The sequence below is a fragment of the Copidosoma floridanum genome, unplaced genomic scaffold (genome assembly GCF_036245765.1).
Source record: "Copidosoma floridanum isolate Cflo_tuat_1 unplaced genomic scaffold, Cflo_Japanese_pri ptg000002l, whole genome shotgun sequence".
Classification (NCBI taxonomy): domain Eukaryota; kingdom Metazoa; phylum Arthropoda; class Insecta; order Hymenoptera; family Encyrtidae; genus Copidosoma; species Copidosoma floridanum.
Window position 1 is genome coordinate 4,415,079 of NW_028321879.1, and position 20,819 is coordinate 4,435,897.

A 20,819-nucleotide genomic window follows, 5' to 3' on the forward strand; every position below is an offset into this window, starting at 1 on the left:
ATTACGTGAGATTATTTAGCCACGAACTTATTTTTCTAATGAAAAATTTTTTTCAAAGTAATTAAAATTTCGCCTTACAAATCAATGCTCATTTTTTTGTAGTGGTAAACATTTTTTAATGGTTTGACAATTTTTTTAAAGAAGTTTATTATTACTACTATACAATTTTTCAATGAACAATAAATTGATTCTATATATATTTAAGGAACTAAATATGAATATATTTAATGTTTATGAGTATTTTTCAAGAGTTAAAAATTAAACACCAGACATAATATAATTGTATAAATGAAATGTAATGCGCCACAAGGAACGAAAAAACGGCATTCCCCAGGGTGCACGGAGGAATATTATCTTTATAAATCACCGTTTTTCAAAAAAACTTGCGCAATTTTTGGTGAAAACTACGGAGCCCTATCAATTCGCATGCCTATAAAGTATGATGAGAGACATACACATTTTGAGTGCACGTAAAGAACATGTATATACGATGCACGGGGACAGTGATCCTGCGAGCTTACATTCGAAATCTCGGTATACACCACCAGATGTCCCTCAAGGCTTTATGTCGACGTATATTATAAATAATAACAAAGATTGGATTGGCGTGGTAAAATATTGATTATTTACGTCAAAAAATTACTTCGTGGAAAAATTATCATAAACAATTATTATAAATCATCAATATTTTTTAATCAAAAAAAGTTACGATTGTATATGATTAATTTCTCAAGATAATGAGAGGTTTTGGATCAAAATCGGAAATCAATTATAGAAGTTAACAAGCGTTATTACGTAGATTTTTTTAAATGCCTATATTCTTATAAATAATTCAGCGATTTGTTTAAAAAAAATTTTTTCTTGATTTAGCCTCAATATATGTTTATAATGTATTAGTAATGTAATTGTTAAGTATTTAGAAGACTTGATAAAAAATTTTGTTCGTAACGTACACTCTAGCGTAAAGCAGTGTCCTATACAACCTTAATGGTATCATAAAGTATAAGCCAGTTATTTTGTCTCACGGTAAATTAGTAATTTTCCTTGTTTATCAACCTCCATTTACTTATTTGACATCCAGCAATTACCAGTCTAAGTTGTACAACTTTCATGGTATCCTACATCAGCACTGCTTGGCTTATTGAGACTACAAATACGATATAAAATTCAATGATCATTGAAAATTTCAAAAGAATACTCAACAGTTTGGGCTCAGGATCATAATTCAAGTGTATAAATGCGTAATAATGTGCAGTGTTTTAAGTCGTTAATAAATAACTGGGATCTAATGCAGCGTTTTGCATTCCTGGCAAATGAAAATTATTCCATGAATTTACATTATGCTGATTTTTTTATAACTTCAGAGATTTCTGCCGATTAATTAATCGCTAGTGATAAGTTTTATGATGCCCATGCTATTTATTTAGATACTTCTACTTCTGCCTCCCTCGTGAAAGATCTGCAAATTTAAATTGTAACAGGGGTGACAATATAAGAGTGTGTAATCATCTTCAGCAAGTTAATGGGTTATATTAATAAGTCAGGCATTTTAGTTTGAAGACAAAATAAGTATTTTTTATAAGATGATACACAAAAACATTTTCTGCTGTGTATCACTTAGTACCCAAGCCATGACTTTTGCATTAATTGACAAAGCCCCTAAACTTGCAGACCCATGTTGTAGAACTAAGAATATTTAAAATGCCAGAAGGATCTTAGCTTTAAATACATATTTTCGATTTTTAATAAAAAATATGCTTAACTGAATAAAGTAGTGCTCAAATTATAATATCCCAGGTTGCTAACTTTACTTACTATCACTAATCATACAAGCGTTATAATTTAGAATCTTTTTATACATAGTTTAAGATGGAGAGATCGTAATACTGTGCATTGTCAGCCAAAGTTAGAAACTCTTAGCCAAAGTTAGATGTCTCTTGAGTCAATACTAACAGTAATGCTACTGTAAAAAAATTCTGCAAATTTTTATCTGACAAAAAAACTATAAATTTTTAGATAGTACGTTGTTATACAACAGGGTAGCGAAAAATTCTAAGAGCAGAGTGAACCTTTTTGCTAAAAACATTAGTACAAAATCTAACCGTTCCCCGTATCATTAAATATGTACAGATTTTTTCCTCATCTGCCTTATATTTATACACTCTACATGTATCTTGCAGTGACATTGTCTCACTGTTAAGTACTATTGATGATGATACTAATTCTTCTACAAACGTATTACAATAACAATTGGACATTTCTTAGCTTACAGTTATTAGACACTCGAACAACTTGAAATCAATTGGATTAAATTTGGTAAAACTAATGAAAATATTAACAAGTTAGTGTCAAAAACTTCTTATATTTTAGTTAGTTTTAATACAGACAGTTAAGTTTTTTCATACTTGAAAATCAGTAGGAATAAATTTTGTATGGCCCTGAATGTACTATTAAATTTTTATGCAAAAATATTCATTTAAATGAAAAATCTTAATTGTTTCTAAAAAAAATATTAAATATTTAATGGTGTTAAAAAAAGTTGCTGGAAAAAAAAAATAATTGATAAGAGGCTTGTTTTTCTTAAAACCTACATTGATGATGCTGTCAGCATAGTCATTTTTTATTTTAAGACCTTAATAGTCTAAATGGCCTCCAAAAAATTTGCACTTTTTAAAGGTTTGGTTTTCTTGTTAACTAATGGCTGTAGTGTTATAGGGTATTTACAGATACGTAGTAAGTAATTTTATACAAGTTCAAAAAAAGAAGCTTTAGTATACGTAGATACTACGATGATTTTTTATAATTTTATAACTTTATAATTATTTTTTATTTTAAAAAATTCACCATTTTTTTATTAATAATTATGAATATAAATAATGGGTATACATTGTTTAATACTTTTATTTTGTCAATTCATCAGTTATGATTTCAAAACTGCTGTCGAAACAAATACACTCTTATCAAAAAGCGATGACTGTTTAAGACGGAAGTGAATAATAGATGAAAAAAATAGATTATCAAACGTCTAGGGTGAGCAACAATCAGAAAGCCGATCCAGGTATTATAATTTGTAGAAAATAAAATATGTGCCTTCATCATTTCTTATTCAATTTTTTTTTTTAATCTTGGGTAGTGCAAGAATGTAGTAATAAGTGGCGTGATCAAGTTACTAAGTTATTTAAAACTTAAATGTTATGAGCAAATTATTATTAAGAATATTGGAATAAAATGTTTTTAAAGTGAGAACTTTATTTTGCACGCTTAGTTGGGGACCTATTACGTTGAATATACGTCCGTACGTCGGAACAGCGCTCAAGGGGAAACAGCACGGCAAAAAAGGAGAAGAGGTGCAGATAGGCGCGGACGTATAGCCGCTGCCTCTCTCGCTCTCTCCCTCCTCTGTTTCTGTCTTTACGTATCTGCAACTGTGCGTGCGTCACTGACAGTCGAGTCCCATCATCTGCCTTCAGATTCGGCTACATATATATCGTTTTTTTTATTATTGTTCATCATCGCCCGTAGGCTCAAGGAAGCAATAGTGCCAGAAAATAAAGAAAAGTAACATAAATAATGTAATAGTGAGAAGTGGAAGTGAAATAATAGAATTAAAACTGATAAGATAACTAATAAATAAAGTGGAGATACTGAAACACGTAGGGGTGTAAATAAAAAGTTCGCGTGATGAGCATAGTGTGCAGAGTAGACCTGAGAAACTAAGTAAACTAAAACTGACACCGTAAAAGAAAGTGAAACAGATCAACGAATAATGAATAAGAAAAAGTGAAAATTAAATAGGATTTATTATTTAAATAAGGAATCAGAGGTTAGAAAAGAAAGTGAAAAAAAAGAAGCGCAAAGTAAAAGTGAATAAAACAGGCGTAGGCTCATCGGCAGTAGAAATATCTTTACGTGTATAATGGTAGGTAATAAAACGATAATTTTTTTAAAAAATGCAAAAAAAGCAAAAAATGTGTATGATAAAAACCCTTTGAAGTACACATGATAGATAAGACAGCTTTCTTTATTTGCCAACTATTGATAAAGTAGGAAAAAAATTATTCAGCGATGAAGAAGATTTTTTAAATCATCAACGGTTGAAAGCTAGCAAGGAAGAATTCTAATTTAACTGTTAAAAGACCTACTAAGATGACTGGAAAAATAAGCACAAATGTAAATACAAGAAGCAACACCAACACAAATAGGAAGTAAAAGGAGAAGACTACTTTAAACTTCAAGAGATAAAATGAAAAAAAAGGATAACAAAAAAGAAAATGATGGACTGAGTAAAACAAAACGAAAAACTAAGTAGACTGTTTGAAATATTATTTAGAATAGAAAAAACAGACAATGACAAGAATTTCAATGGATAATAGAGGGACAAAAGTAGGTGGAAAGGGAGAAAATTATAAAATTAAAATGGAAAAAAGAGAAAAACTGAAAAAGAAATTAAACAATTCAATGAAAAGTAGTAGTGATTAAAAAAAAGTAAAATGAAGGTATTGGTAGTAGAACTAGGAATTCCGAAAATACAGAATAACAGTATAAATAATACGGAGGAACTGGAAAAAGAACTGTGTATAAAAAATGACTCAACGCAAAAAAAAAATGGAATTGAAAGGATGATACTCAATTGTTAGCTTCTTGAGTGGGTACACATTTTTATAGATGATTCGTAGTATAGATTTGTAAGAGACGATCACGAAAAAGTCGGGATAGAAAAGAGACTTTCTTAGTGTTTAAATACGAGTGCTTGTATGCAAATCGTCTCGGTAAAGAACTTTGTAGATACTTAAGGTGGTTGACTACCTCTCTACGACAGAGAGGTCCAACTTTGTGCCTTTTTTAGATTGAAAAGGCGTGCCAATGTCCCGTAGTTTAATACTGAGTATTATATACACTACGAATTATCGATTCATAACTTTTTTTGTACGCACCTAATCGACGTGATTGTTTAACTTTATTATTAGGTAGATATTAATTTACCGTCGACTATAGTTTTGTCTAAATCTGACTGTTAATTGTATTAAAATTTTTGATTATAAGAGCTGCTTTTGACGATTTCCCATGAAAACGTGTGTAAAATTCACAAAATTTGTTTCATCAATTTCTCATTTCATAAGCACCCAGAGTTGTTGAAACTCTGCATACATTTTTTTTATACATTCTTGAAGCTCTGTAAAAATTTTAGTTGAAAACTGACTTTCAATTACTTAAGTTAGTCAATCTCTTTCAGTATAATACTGATTTCTCTGTTTCTAAAGTACATTACTTAGTCCCCCAAGGGTACCTCGATCCAGTAGTTAATATTCTTCGTGTCGATGTTATTTAAATATGCTGTAAAAATTGTTTATCCAGCTTAGAAAAGAGGTAGGCGTTGAAACTATGAACGGAAAGACGTATTTAATGATACGACCCTGAAAGCTGTCGTTGCATCATCCATTCTATTACCCAAAATAAACAAATAATAAATGCACTTTTTAATTAGGAATCAACTTTTACGTTTGTTCAATTCCACGAATAATTTAATAACATCAAAAGAATAAGTCTTTACTGCGAAATAGTCAGAGTTTTATTCATACTAATTAAAATTCACTAGATTCTGGGAGAGTCACAGAATAAGGACGGTAAGAGCTAGCGTACGATCTTAACTACTCACTATCAAGTCTTTCCTGAGACTGCCATACTCTATGACGCAAGCTTGCCTGCTTACTTTCCTCTTTTGAGCCACCTAATTCATTGTAATTGCGTGATATCTAATTACATGTATGAGTAATTTCATGCGTATACAATAATCGTAAACTGTCAATAGGAAAAAATATCAGGCGGAAGAAAATTTGGATTGAAACCAAGGTGTGAAGTCTCAGAACCACCAAAAAAACAAAGCTACTTCTCAGTTCACCAATAATCTCGTGTATCATACTACTTAATACCATGATTATAAGTATAACCAGCAGCGCACAACTCAGACGCATTATCACTAACCCTGTTTTTACGCCCTTTGCCACTATCATAAATGTAATATAAATTTTTAATTATAGGCAACTACTATTGCATATCGAGTCTTAGAATTTGAAAGTGGCTATATTTTTAAATAATATTATAGTTTGAACTATCTGAATCAGCACTTAACTAATTGTATGGCTTTTCAATTGGAGTTTTTTTGATAATCTTCTGAGACATAAGCTTTTATATCTATTGTTATATAGGTAATGTTGTCATAAAATTATCATGAAACATTCTTTGCATGTTTATATTGATATCCTAAGCGAGTTATAATTTTAACCTCTTTTCTATAAAGATTATAGCCAAAATAAAATAAAATTTTAAGGTTATCATAGCATATCAATTAATCTATTTTTATTTGTGGACCTCAATGTCTTTTTTTTATCGCAACCTATAATAATTTTTGTTTTTTTGGTTTTTTTTTACAACTTTTTAGCATTAGCTTTGAGTTACACTGCAGTTATATGTTATGCGCAATCACATTCATAAATCTGGCAGACAAAACAATAATAAAATTTACTATAAATGAAAGATAATACAAATTATGAATTAAGTGCCTACTCAGATTCACTGAGAGAGAGAGAGAGAGAGAGAGAGAGAGATATTGATTGATGTATTGTAAGTGGGCTACAGGAAAGATGTCCTATCTGGCCAATTACATACTTACAGATAAGTAAGGAGTTGCAGAATGAATTATAAAATATGTGTAAATACAATATGTGAGTTTTTGTAGTCACTTGGTTTTCTCCATACCTACGGTGAGCAGCCAAGCAGCATCAAAAGTACAGAGTTAACGAAAGTAAGTGGGTAGTTGCGCTGCATCAACTAATGCGTGCTCGGTCTGATTGAAGGGCACATTTATGCCAGTCTTCCCGGTCGAAATAGTTCATTGAGCACAAATTCCTAGTATTCGTTTAGTTTAGCAGTCAAGAATGCTGGTTTTGGGAGACTATTGAGAAGAAGAGACGATGTAATGTTAAAGGAGTTTTTCAGGACTTGAGCACGATAGTTTTGGATGTAGAAAATTTCTTTGGGTCATCTGGAAGATTTGCGACGGTCAATGTTAGAGGGCCAAATAAAAGATTGGCAAAGGTTTTAGGGTTACGTTGAGCGATAATGCCATTTACTCGTGAGGAAACTCAATATTAATGTCTAAGTTTGGGCGTGAGACATTAGAGTTCAAAGCGTTGTCGCGTGACGTAAGCATCAAAGGGTATGTTGTCAAAAACATATCTGACACATGCGTTGAGGAGCCAGTGTAGTCAGAGTTCGCACTTGAAGTTGGCGCCATGGTAGACCACTGACACATAGTCAAATTGGGGAAGTACCAAGCTTTCAATCAGGTGCTTACGCAAATCACATGTGAGAACATGTCAATGATGTCGAAAAAGTTAAGAGACCGGTAGACCTGAGCAGAGATGTAATAAACGTATGCTGTTCAAAACACGTCATGCGACAGCCACACTCCTAAGCTTTTGACTTTGGTTTGAAAGTTTATTTGGTGGTCAAGTATCTGTATTTTGGGCAGTGAGTTCCTATGTAGTCTGGAGACGAAAGTATGGCTCTCCATAGTAATGGCCTAAATTTTCCCTGGTTATATCACCAACTCATTCAGATCGGCACAGATTTCAATACTAGAAACATCGTTGTTAACTTTGTTTACACCTTCGACTAGGCATCCACAGGACAGTGTCAGGTAGATCTGGAGATCATTTGCAAAAAGCGTACGCTTGCAGTGTTGTAAGACCGACGGTAGGTCATTGATAAAAATATAAGAAAAGTTTGGACCGAGGACACTGCCCTGTGGTACACCACAAGGGACCCAAGTCCAACTTGAGATGTTGTTAGTTCCAAGTATGGTGGCTTGTCTTCTTCCCAAGAGGTAAGAGTAAAACCAGCGAAGAGTTTTATCGTTGCAGCCAAGCCTGCACAGCTTTAACGGAGTGGTTAACAAGATCAAAAGCTTTCGAGAAGTCGAATAGCCCTAGCACTGGACAGCATCCCGAACCTATGCCTAGTCGCACTTCCTCTAGGAGGCCCTGAAAATCAGTTTTTGTACTATGACTCTTTCTAAAGCCTGCTTGGTGGGGGTTAATTAGATTGTTTGTTTCTATAAAATTGGTTAGTTGAGTATCGACACATTTCTCCACGACCTTCGAGAGTTCTGAGAGCTGTGCTACTATGCGTGTATGAGCAGAAGATGAAGGACCTTTTATTTGCTGATAGGTCGAATTATAGCAAACTTCCAAGGTGTGGGATACTACGAGGTTTCAAAGGAGTAATTTACAAGCACTTTAATGTAGTGAGCTATATGAGGTAATAGCAAGTTGATCATGGCCACTGAGATACCATACAGTCCAGCTGATTTCGATCTGTCAGTGAAGACAAGCAATCATTTAGTTCCTCCAAAGAGAGAGAGAGAGAGAGAGAGAGAGAGAGAGAGAGAGACAGATAGAGCGTAATACAGCAAGCACTCGATGCGAAATCGTACCTCGGATGTAACAGGGGCCTTATTAAAGTCACACTACAGCCACGTTATGATTTCCGTACATAAGCAGATATATCCATACATATTTCTTCCTGTACTGTATAGTTGTACTGTGTGGGGCAGTCAGTTTCCTTCCATATGCTCCCCCACGAACCCCCATGTATCCCCAACCAAATATGTGCCACTCCCCTAGCAAATACTCACTTGGTATTTTTGAAAGAGCAATAAAAAAAATGAGTAAAATATTTCTATAGTACATAGTTATGTTGTATGGGGTGGTCAGTTTTCTCCCCCACGATTTCTCACACTACTCTACGAGTTCTTAGTTGCTTTCCCACAAAACAAAAGGAAGTTCTTCTCTCCTACCTTCCGTCCCTTAACCACCAAAAAATTTATTCCATTCCTCTACTACGTTTCCCGGATCATGATTTTGAAAGAGCAATACAAAAATATGTTGGGTGAAACTAACATATTTAATATAAATTACTATACATAGAAAATTTTAAACTACCCAAGAAGTACTACTTTTTGCCTTTAGGTTATTTGGTTTTTGAAATTCATGAAACATTTCTCGTACATTTACGAAATTCATGAATTAATCTGAATAATTAGGATTTACATTTTTAAATTGTCCACGAAGTATAACTGATTTATAGATTTACAATAAAAGTGTACTTTATGTTACTCTGATAATATTAAAAAATATCATATTTTTATTTCATGTGACACCAGCAAATAAATTCTTTCTATTGGTACCACCGTAACATGAGAGAATAATTGTTCGATAATGTTCGTACCTCACTGTTTCACTGACCCAATACCTTTCATGCAATAAATATTATTACATTGTTTTAAATGACTTTTTAACTTAATTCCTTTACCTTTACAACTTTCTCTCTTTTCTTATCTCACCCAGTCTCTCTTTCTTTATATCTACTCTACTATCTGGTATAACTATTCTACTAATTAGAGGCATTAAAAACAATCTTTTAAAGGCAAAAGATAAAATGTAACTTGTATCGTTTACGTGCAATGATGAATGTAGTAGTGTGCAACGGCCAGTGATTATTTTGTCTTTCGTTCCTTTCTATTACTGTTGGATTTGGAGTCAATATTTTTAAAACAACATAGTTCGTTTGCAATAGTAGCACAATTAACTTTGTTTATCTGCTATAATCACGAGTATGTATGTCTATATATATTTGCTCCTTTTGTTAAAGTTATAAAAATTGGACAGTAAAAAGATAAAAATAATAAACAAGCTTAATTATTTTCATTCCGTAAAATTTCGTTGTTTACAGTAAAGACCTCTTCCTGCACTCATAACAAGTACCTAATGTTCACAAAAAAATATTATTCGTATGAAATTTTGATTACTTATTTTGCTTTCTATTTTTTCTTAAAGATGATGACAAGTGTATTAATTTTATCATTTATATAACATCCACAACTCTCACTTGAAAAATTGTTAAAATCAGAATAAGTACCTAAGATGTATGACAACCACTAACTTAGTTTTTGAAAAGATGAGTCAATTTTTTTTTTGATAATGTCTGGATTTGCAGGAATTTTTATTTAAAGGAAGCCAATACTTGATCTGTTCATTGGTAAAGTCATGAGGTTTAAAAAGATTAGTACAGTTAAATAAATAGTCAATGAAAGGGATTCTTTTATCAAACCTGACAATTGCCAAGATGAACTGGAGATCATGGCTAAGCCTAATAAATAATTAGCCAGTAGAATGAATCATCGAGTAGTTTAAGAGTAACTTTAGAAAATAGCCTTTACAGAAAACTTGCATACTATAGAAAAGAGAAGGGAAATTTCAGATGAAAGGAACACTACAGTACGGAATTTTAGATGGGTCAAAACCTTAATATTAGTTTACGAGTAATCTATTTCAATGGAATAGTATTGTATCGCTTGCATGTAGTAGAAAGTATCCAAATTTATTGTTTGGACGATCTTAGCGGCGTAATACCATTAAAGAATTAAACAAAGAGACATATAAGATATTTTGACTTTAAAAGTACTGACTTTCTGCAGAAATGTATAGATACATAAAACAAAGATAAGAAAAAACCATTCACAGATACGTGAGCAGTGAAATAAAAATCACTTAACCAAACCTAAATCAGAGTTCTTAGATTTTTAATTAACACATTTTATTCACACTACATTGTACTGTTGACAGTAGAAAGAATTTTTTTCAGAATCAACATTTCTTCAGTTAATCAGAAATAGGTTATCATAAATTACTGAATATGAGTGTAGTCAGTAGTTTCGAATCCTTGTTTTTTTAAAGCTTAAAAAAACTTATTTTATTCTATTTGGCGGTACAAGATTTAGGCATTTACTCATAAGTGACTTATCTATACTTCAAAAAATGTGTTTTTTAACATATATTAATTTTAATTTCTAAATGCTATACCAGGGTGACAATGTATGTGCTCATAAAACATATAACATTTTTTATGCTAAAGGGACTATAAAATTTGTAGCAGAAATGTTAAAAAAAAAAAGTTTAATAATAATGAACTGAGTACATAAACATCATAAATAACATAGTTTTTTATTCAGGTTACTTTACCTGCATCAGCACAGCTGGTCCAAGATACTTATCACTATTCCACCAATACGAAGGACACGAGGTACTACAGCATGCACATAATATGCATTCATATAAGCCATCCTGAAACAATTTGCTAAAATTATTAAAAATACCAAATTAATTTTTAAATCAAAAGAAACTTTTTAAGTAACAGGGAACTTGATAGTTAAGGTTACAAGAGACTAAATGATTATATAAGTCTATAACATACTAAGAAAAATAAAATTTGAGAAATAGGGCAATCTTTTATAAACCTAACATCTCTTGACCGGTACATTTTTTATTTACTTAAAAATGCTTCTAAGTTTGATACAAAAAGAAAAAAGGTAAGCATTCGAACATTTTTAATTTTTCTCATTTTTTTGAAAAAAAAAATGGTTAGAAATTTACAAATTCGGCTAAGAATTTTTTTTTTTTTTTTTTTAATTTTTACTCCCGTTTTTTCAGGAGTTTTTTAAATTTACAGGTCAAAAATTGATCTTTAACGAAAAAAAAAAAAAAAAAAAAAAAAAAAACCAGTAAATAAATTTTAATGGTTGTAAACAAATCAAATGGATGAATTAATATTAATGTTTAACAATTGTCCGATCTTCGTAATAAGTTTCAAAATTTTTATCACACATTGCATCGGAATGCTTTTTAAGTCGATAGAGAAATAATAATCATTACTGTAAAAAGATATTTAATTTATCTATAATAGCAGAGTTCCCTTACATCCATGTGAGGATCAGATTGCGCATTAGATTTTCCCATCTCATATCGTTCTCCTCTATGATGAATGATCATTTCACATATTAAATTGAATAATCTTATTTATTTGGAAGGAAAACTTGACACGAAATTAAAACTAGAAACAAGTTTCAAAAAAGGAATAAAAACTATTGTTAAAGTGTGAATTACTTAATAGAAATTTCACCACCTACTTACTAGTTGAGAATACGTCCTTGAGTACTGTGCTAAACAATATCAATATACAGTCGCAAAATATTTTCACCCTATATTCAAGAATTTTTATAAAATTTTTTTTCATGAAAGAAAAACTCCTTTCCATATAATTCTTCAGGAAACACTAAATTATTAGGACGTCAGCGCAACATATTCTTTAGGCCTCAGGTTGCACTTAACAGCCCGATATCTGCAACGATTGCATAATCGCAGAGCAAGCAAACAGTGAGAAATTGGTAGCGAAGTATCCCCTCTTATTTTATCGTGGTTCATCGCTACCCTTGCTGCCTCGAGCAAGGATACACAACTGCCTTTAAGCAAATGTATCGAGGTTCTTAGCCGTTTCGGAGCAGCCTACATACTACAACTTCTGTCCCCAACAGTAGTGAACACTATAGAGTTTGAAAGTTTAGGCCAGTGGCAGAGCCCCTGGTATTACAATAATTAATAATAATAATAATATTACGGTGTTTGTTGAACGTGCCGTTCTGCTCCCAATTGTTTCCATGATTTCTTGAGGTTTTGTGCATAAGCACACGATCAGTAAGAGCTAATTTAGGAGTGAGAATAAAAACTCCAAAGTCAGGTGTTAGTTTGAGCAACGTTTCGTTGGTCTTAACGCCAACCTCATCAGGCTCACTTTATTAACATAAAAAACACAACAAATTTCATTAATTACATTGCAGGGCCAATGTTTACAAATATCTACATTAATGCAATATTAATTATAAGTAAGTAGTCACAAATAAAATAGTAATGTAAATAATTTTAAAAAATTAAACAATTACTCACGTCTATATCGTTCAGACGATCGTTACAGACTGTTAGGCGCCTCGAACGAATAACGTAAATGTCAAACATGTATTTATTTACGCATATACATATAAACAGTAAATGTACGTTTCTTACGAATGTAGATAACAGCAGTACATCACTACATTGTATTATTTAGAAAGATTACTTATAAAATCTTTATATATGTTATTGAGAAATAAGGTATCTTCTTTCTTATTAATAGTGTGCTTAGTAAAGTGTATGTATAGCATTTCAGATATTAATCTTTTTTGTTTATTAGGTTCACGGTCTAGAATCTTTGTTTGAGAAAAATTAAAATTATGGTTGAATTTTTTCATGTGTGAAGCGACAACAAGTTCATCTTTCTTGGTACTCTTATGTTCATACAGGCGTTTTTTCAATGCTCTCTTTGTTTCACCTACATATGATGCAGAGCAAGAATCACATGCAAAATGATACACAACATTGGTTTGATCGAGCCTATCAATCTTGTCTTTTCCAAGAATGATAACACTGTCCAATTTATTTTGAATAATAGGGTAAATTTGTATATTTAATTTTTTCAAAATTTTTGAACAAAATTTAAAGAATAATGGGTTATATGGAATAGAAATTTTTATTTTATCACGTAGATTGTCATTTAGTAAGTTGTTATTATCATTATTAGTATTTTTTATTTGGTGAAGTCTTTTCTTGATATATTTTTGTATGAAAAGTTCAGTATAATCATTATCACGTAAAATTCTTTTTGCCATGAGAATATTCTTCCTGTGGTATAATTTATCAGACAAAAGAATAGCTCGATCAACCAAACTGTACACTGCATTGACTTTTAAAGATCGGGGGTGGTTAGAATTGAAATTAATTAATCTATTCGATGAAATTGGCTTGACGTACCAATTCGTGATTATTTTTAAGTTTTTATGTGTAATTGTTATGTCTAAGAAATTTATACAATTGTTTTTCTCTACTTCGCAGGTGAATTTTAAGTGATTGTCCTGTTTGTTAAAAATCTGTAAAAATAATTGTGCCTGATTTCTCTATTTCTCTATTTCTCTATTTACCAATATTTCGTTAGAATCAGTCATAAATAGTTTGGAAAAAAGATACATGCAAATCCACAGATTATCAAAAATTCCTTTTCATGAAATTGTAGAATGCACAAAATTTTTGTTCAATAATGTTTACTTCACCTTTCATAAAAAATTTTATAAACAGATTTTTGGTAGCCCTATGGGCTCTCCTGTCTCTCCACTATTCGCTGACTTAGTTTTAGAAGATCTTGAGACGGAAGCCCTACGCGTGTTAAAAGAGAAACATAATTGCGTTCCCTTCATATATAAAAGATACGTCGACGACACTCTCATATGTGTACATAAAGATCAGGCACAATTATTTTTACAGATTTTTAACAAACAGGACAATCACTTAAAATTCACCTGCGAAGTAGAGAAAAACAATTGTATAAATTTCTTAGACATAACAATTACACATAAAAACTTAAAAATAATCACGAATTGGTACGTCAAGCCAATTTCATCGAATAGATTAATTAATTTCAATTCTAACCACCCCCGATCTTTAAAAGTCAATGCAGTGTACAGTTTGGTTGATCGAGCTATTCTTTTGTCTGATAAATTATACCACAGGAAGAATATTCTCATGGCAAAAAGAATTTTACGTGATAATGATTATACTGAACTTTTCATACAAAAATATATCAAGAAAAGACTTCACCAAATAAAAAATACTAATAATGATAATAACAACTTACTAAATGACAATCTACGTGATAAAATAAAAATTTCTATTCCATATAACCCATTATTCTTTAAATTTTGTTCAAAAATTTTGAAAAAATTAAATATACAAATTTACCCTATTATTCAAAATAAATTGGACAGTGTTATCATTCTTGGAAAAGACAAGATTGATAGGCTCGATCAAACCAATGTTGTGTATCATTTTGCATGTGATTCTTGCTCTGCATCATATGTAGGTGAAACAAAGAGAGCATTGAAAAAACGCCTGTATGAACATAAGAGTACCAAGAAAGATGAACTTGTTGTCGCTTCACACATGAAAAAATTCAACCATAATTTTAATTTTTCTCAAACAAAGATTCTAGACCGTGAACCTAATAAACAAAAAAGATTAATATCTGAAATGCTATACATACACTTTACTAAGCACACTATTAATAAGAAAGAAGATACCTTATTTCTCAATAACATATATAAAGATTTTATAAGTAATCTTTCTAAATAATACAATGTAGTGATGTACTGCTGTTATCTACATTCGTAAGAAACGTACATTTACTGTTTATATGTATATGCGTAAATAAATACATGTTTGACATTTACGTTATTCGTTCGAGGCGCCTAACAGTCTGTAACGATCGTCTGAACGATATAGACGTGAGTAATTGTTTAATTTTTTAAAATTATTTACATTACTATTTTATTTGTGACTACTTACTTATAATTAATATTGCATTAATGTAGATATTTGTAAACATTGGCCCTGCAATGTAATTAATGAAATTTGTTGTGTTTTTTATGTTAATAAAGTGAGCCTGATGAGGTTGGCGTTAAGACCAACGAAACGTTGCTCAAACTAACACCTGACTTTGGAGTTTTTATTCTCACTCCTAAATTAGCTCTTACTGATCGTGTGCTTATGCACAAAACCTCAAGAAATAATAATAATAATATAAAAAGAATAATAATTATTATTATAATAACAATAATAAAAGTAATAATAGTAATAATAATAATGATTACAATAGGAGTTCTTGATAATACAAAACAAAACCAGACATTATGCCTAGAGTTCTCAAAGGAAATATGAACAGGGCAATTAACGCAGACGCACTCCTACGGCGAATTCTATACTAAAGAAGGATAGACGTAGCGCTTATTATCGAGCAGTACAGAAAGTACAAGCTTCTTACGTTGCTTAACGATGCGGCAAGAGGTCGAGGATTTTAGCCGTTTCGGAGTGGCCTACAGACAACCACTGTCCCCAACAGTAGTGGACACTCTGGAGTTTAAAAGTTTAGGCCAGTGGCGGAGCCCCTAGTAGCAGTACAATTAATAATAATAATAATAATAATAATAATAATAATAATAATAACAATAATAATAATAACATTAAAAATGATAATAACACCAATAATAACAATAATAAAAATGATAATATTAAAAAAAAAAAAAAAATAATCCGATTACCGAAAAGACTGACGTCGAACGTGCATTCAGTAGAATCCCTGATTGCTCGCCACAAATGAGAACAGTGACGCTACTAGGAGCAAATAAAAGAGGGCAGAAGGTAGCTTTTGTGAATACTGGAGAGACTGATGCCGGATACATAGAAGAAACGAAGAGGCTGCTAATAGTCTTTACAAGGTGCCAAGTGAGGAGATGGGTTGAAGTCCTCAGATGCTACTGATGTCTGGGGTATGGACACATAGCCCAGAGTTGCAACAAGGAGGACCGGTCAAAGCTATGCGGTAGCTGCAATCACCGTTAACAAGATTGCAAGGATGAGGCCCGATAGTTTGCTTGCAGAACAGAAGGTGCCAAATACGGAGCAGGTAGCGGCAACTGCCCAGCATTTAGAAAGGCACTAGAAAATTCCAAAAGTAAGGTGCCTACTAGACGCAGATAGAGTTTAAGAGGATAGAAGCTAGATAACCATTGCAGACCCAAGCTGCGCTGACTTATCCGAGCCATCAGCAAGGGGAAGCAACGAAAACCGATGTTTCCGCAAAACGCAGACAACCAGACGGAATAAAAAGAAGGCAACATCATGATGGTAACGACACTCCGATGGAAGGCCACGTCAATGGTCAACATTCCGTGGCTCGAAGTAATAATATGAAAGCGGATTGCGAGCCGGGTGTTCCAGGAGATAGGTCTTGCCAGTTTAGTGGATATTCAGTCATTATTGCGAATAACACCGTAGTAAGAAATAAGCATTTATAGGATTACTGCGAGTCCCACACAGGAAAGGGGTTCGTACCCACTTTTATCGTGCATCAAGCATTCTGGACGACTGGATAAAAAAAAATAAATAAAAAAAATAAGAACAATAATAATTATGATAATAATAACAACAATGGCAATAATAATGACAATAACAATAATAATAATAATAATAATAATAATAATAATAATAATAATAATAACAGAATTCCTTGATAGAACAAAATAAAACCAGACATAATACCTGGAGTTCTCCAAGGAAATATGAACGGAGCAATTAACGCAGACGCACTCCTACAGCGAATTCTATGCGAAAGAAGGGTAGACGTAGCGCTTATGATCGAGCAGTACAAGAACTACAAGCCTCTTACGTGGCTTAACGATGTGGCAAGCATATCAGCAATCTTAGATCCTACGCCAGATAAAATCCGCCAGGACGTTAGCAGAACGGATGACCACTATGCCTGGCTGAGGAGTAGAAAAAAAACCTGCGTGAGCTGCTACTTCTCGCTAAACACCATTGTCAACGAATACAGAAGGAGAATGGATCACCTTGAAGAAATCGTCATGGAATGGGGGTTTAAAGAATTAAAAAGACCGGGTAGTCTTGGATATGGAGGCATGACTAGGACTAGTCGTTGTGAACGAAGAATCCGAAGAGTCGATATCAGATGTCACACTAGCCTCGAAGACTCTCGTACCAAAAATAAAGGAATGGCAGGTGATAGATGACAAAAATGGCAACAACCACCAGTACATCGTTTTTGACATCATTGATAAAATAGAGAGAGGAATCATCATCCTTAAAACAGGATTAAATGTGAAAAAGTTTCGTGTACAAAACGGCTCGTAGAAGAAGTCGAACAAGGTATCGCTGCTATCCATAGAGAAGAGCCGAACCAGGAAACAGCAGGAGTTCAAAAAATCACGGAAGATACAATATTACTTCTGAAAAACGCTTGCGAGGCCTCCACGCCCAGAAAAAAGAGCCGAACGAGAAAATTGCTGGACTGGCGTGCCAATATTTTAAACATTTTATAGATACGCTATTCCTAACGTGCCTAGAATTAGAGGATTAAGTGAACTTGTAGCATAAAAAAATTTTTCCATATTCAGCAAGAAGGCACTGGAGCTAGCAGCAGGATCACTAAAAAACGGGAAAGCTCCTGGGCCAGATAGTATACCCGTAGGTCATGAAGACAGTGGCGGCCAAACATCCACAACTGCTTCTGCATCTAGTGCAGGGACTAGACGCGTAAGGCCACGACCTGGGGCGAGGAAGCGCGAAAATTCCCAAAAACAAGCAGCGGTCTTGGCGGCATGGCGAAGGAAAAGGGTAAACTAGACAGGAGCTAGAGAACATACACGGCAAAGGCATTCGGAGGAAAAGTTCCTCTTGAACCAAATCTCATACATTTGGATGGCTAAGTATCATCCACGAACTGTTGGCTTTCTTTTTGTATTCCCTCAGTAAACAAGGCCCTCCTGGTTTCAAGCTTCTCGCCTCTGCTTGGTCTCCTTTCTTCGGTGTTCGTAAGTAGAAGGGGCCGTCTGATTAGCAAATGAAACAGGCTCGTAAGTTTCCTCGTCTCCGTGATGATTCCTCGTCTCCATGATGATTCTTCGTCGCTGAAGCAGTAAATATTTCGTAGTGGCTTCGTAGACGTACTCGTTTTTCTTTGCTAACTGATCTGCCTATCTTTTATTGAGATTCCCTTTTTTTGTTGTTTTCTCAATCGTCGTACCATGCCATCTAGCTCATACACCCCGTTGATTCTGCGACGTGCTAACAATTATGCTCCTTTTTTTTTTATGTATTATAAACATTATATCTAAGAGATTGATAAGTCCAATAGGGTAATAGGTGGGAAGGGGTTCGATTTCTATGTCAAATCGTTATGAGTCAGCGCACAGAGGCAATTGAACCGAAAGATCGTACATTCGAGTATATGTACCTTTATTATTTAGAGTTATTATTTTGCACACTCAGTGTGGTTAAAACGAAAATAGTACTGAAACTTGTAATACATTTTCTTAAATTGACTGAAATTGTGATTTATTCGTACGCGAAACCATGTTAATTTTCTGTATTTCATCTGAGATTTACGTGAGAATGGGCATTTATTCTCATTTCTACATTTATTGATACAGAAGAAGATATAATTATTTGAGATATAAACTTCTTTATAATTTAAACCACTAATTCAACAAGTTTTATTTAAAGAATGAATACTTATCTATTAATTAGTGAAATCCGAACTATAATACCAAAGTTTAATTAATTTTTGATTAAGTTACAATTTAATTAGGTTTCAACAAAATTAAATTATGGTGTTTTGTTTTCTGTAAGCTGAGAGCTTTGACACTGTATTAAGATATATTTTTTACATCGTTATATACGAAATATATAAATTTAAGTAAATTTTAAGATTATTTTGCAATCGTTCGTATTTCTTTCACGTACCCGATATTCCTGGCCTCAACCAGATGACAACAAGATGGCAACAGAGATGGAAAGAGGAAGCAACATATAGATAGACGACATGCCTAATACAAGATGTCAAGAAATGGGCTGAGCGATAAAACAGAGAGGTAGATTTTTATCTTACCCAATTTCTTTCAAATCACCGATATTTCTGGTGGATGGACAGAATGGGGGCCTGCATTGGTGCTTAACCATGGGTGAGCTCCTGAAGACCGCTTCACTCTTTGATACTTCGGCCAGTGAGCAGTATCGTCTGGGAGGTCCCTGTTCCTAGATCCCTGCGCTAACCTAGGAGGCTCTTAACCTCTATTTTTTTTTCTCGGGGCAACGCACAGAGGGCGGATTTGTTTTTTTTGTTCAAAACCTAATATCTCAAGAACGAAGGCAGCCAGAATTATTTACTATTTTTTATTTTCTTTGATATTGAACCTGGACTTAAGAAAAAATACTGTCAAAGCCTAAAAATTAAAACCTACCCTCAAAATGAGCATCAAACACCAATTTTATCTTTATCGCACCAGCGCAAAAAGATTTAAAGCAAATTTTTTTTTAATTACATAACAATTTATGGCAATACAACATAACTCTTAATTAGGCTTATTAATCAAAACCTAACGAAACTTAACCTCAAAATTTTGTTTTACCGTCAATTTTAAGATTATATTGAAAACGAAATAACATAGAAACAAAATTTTTTTTCTCCATTTATTTCCCTCGTAAATTATTACAAAAACATACTGAGTAGGTCAAAACATCAGAACCTAACTTAAAAATGTGCGTTAAATCGCCCTTGTTTTATGTCTTGCCATCAGAATGAAGCAGAGAGCTAAACATTCCTCATGATCCTCCAGATCTATTTTATTTATGTAAAAATAGTGAATAAAGGCATTTTTACTCGAGTGTATTGATGAGTTGAAAGGTCAAAAAGCTTAGAAGTCAAAACTTAACCATATATAACATCAAAAAGTCTTTTATAATCGTCAATTTTACTAATATCTTGGAAATGGAATTACATAAGATCGGCATTTTACGCTTTATTTATTTTTCTCGTAAATAATTACAAAATTATACTAAGAAAATTAGAATATCAAATATTATCCACAAAATAGGTATTTCATCGTGCCTTCTTGTATGTCTTGCCAGCACAAAGGTATGGAAAGCTGATTGTTTTCAACTTAATTTAAAATTCTATAGAAAATTAGAAAGAACTGTAACAATGGCTAAAGAGTGATCACCTTGTATAGTAAATAAAAGAAATTCTGTATAAGATAAACAACATGTAGATATTTAAAACAATTCTCGTGACAAATTTAAGAAAATATTGTAGGTTTTTAGTATTATTAAGCATTCTCGCATGGAACAATCAAATCTCACTTTTTGCACTTTGAATATTTTCGAAAATTCGCACAAAACCCTAAGACTAAATCGCATAAATAATGAAACAAGCATAAAATGCTGAAATTCTCAAGTATTCAGTTTATTACAAAATAGTAAAGTTAGCAC

At 32.7% G+C, this 20,819-nt stretch overlaps 1 protein-coding gene across 1 annotated transcript in view; it reads right to left on the reverse strand.

Moving 5' to 3' along the window:
* The window catches only part of LOC106646933 (Succinate dehydrogenase, subunit B (iron-sulfur)), a 234,544-nt gene that overhangs the window by 124,220 nt on the left and 89,505 nt on the right, over positions 1-20,819 (reverse strand). The window contains exon 5 of the mRNA XM_089595209.1: positions 11,082-11,183. Within this exon, the coding sequence (XP_089451335.1) occupies positions 11,082-11,183 (102 nt within the window). The remainder of the gene's footprint in view (positions 1-11,081; positions 11,184-20,819) is intronic.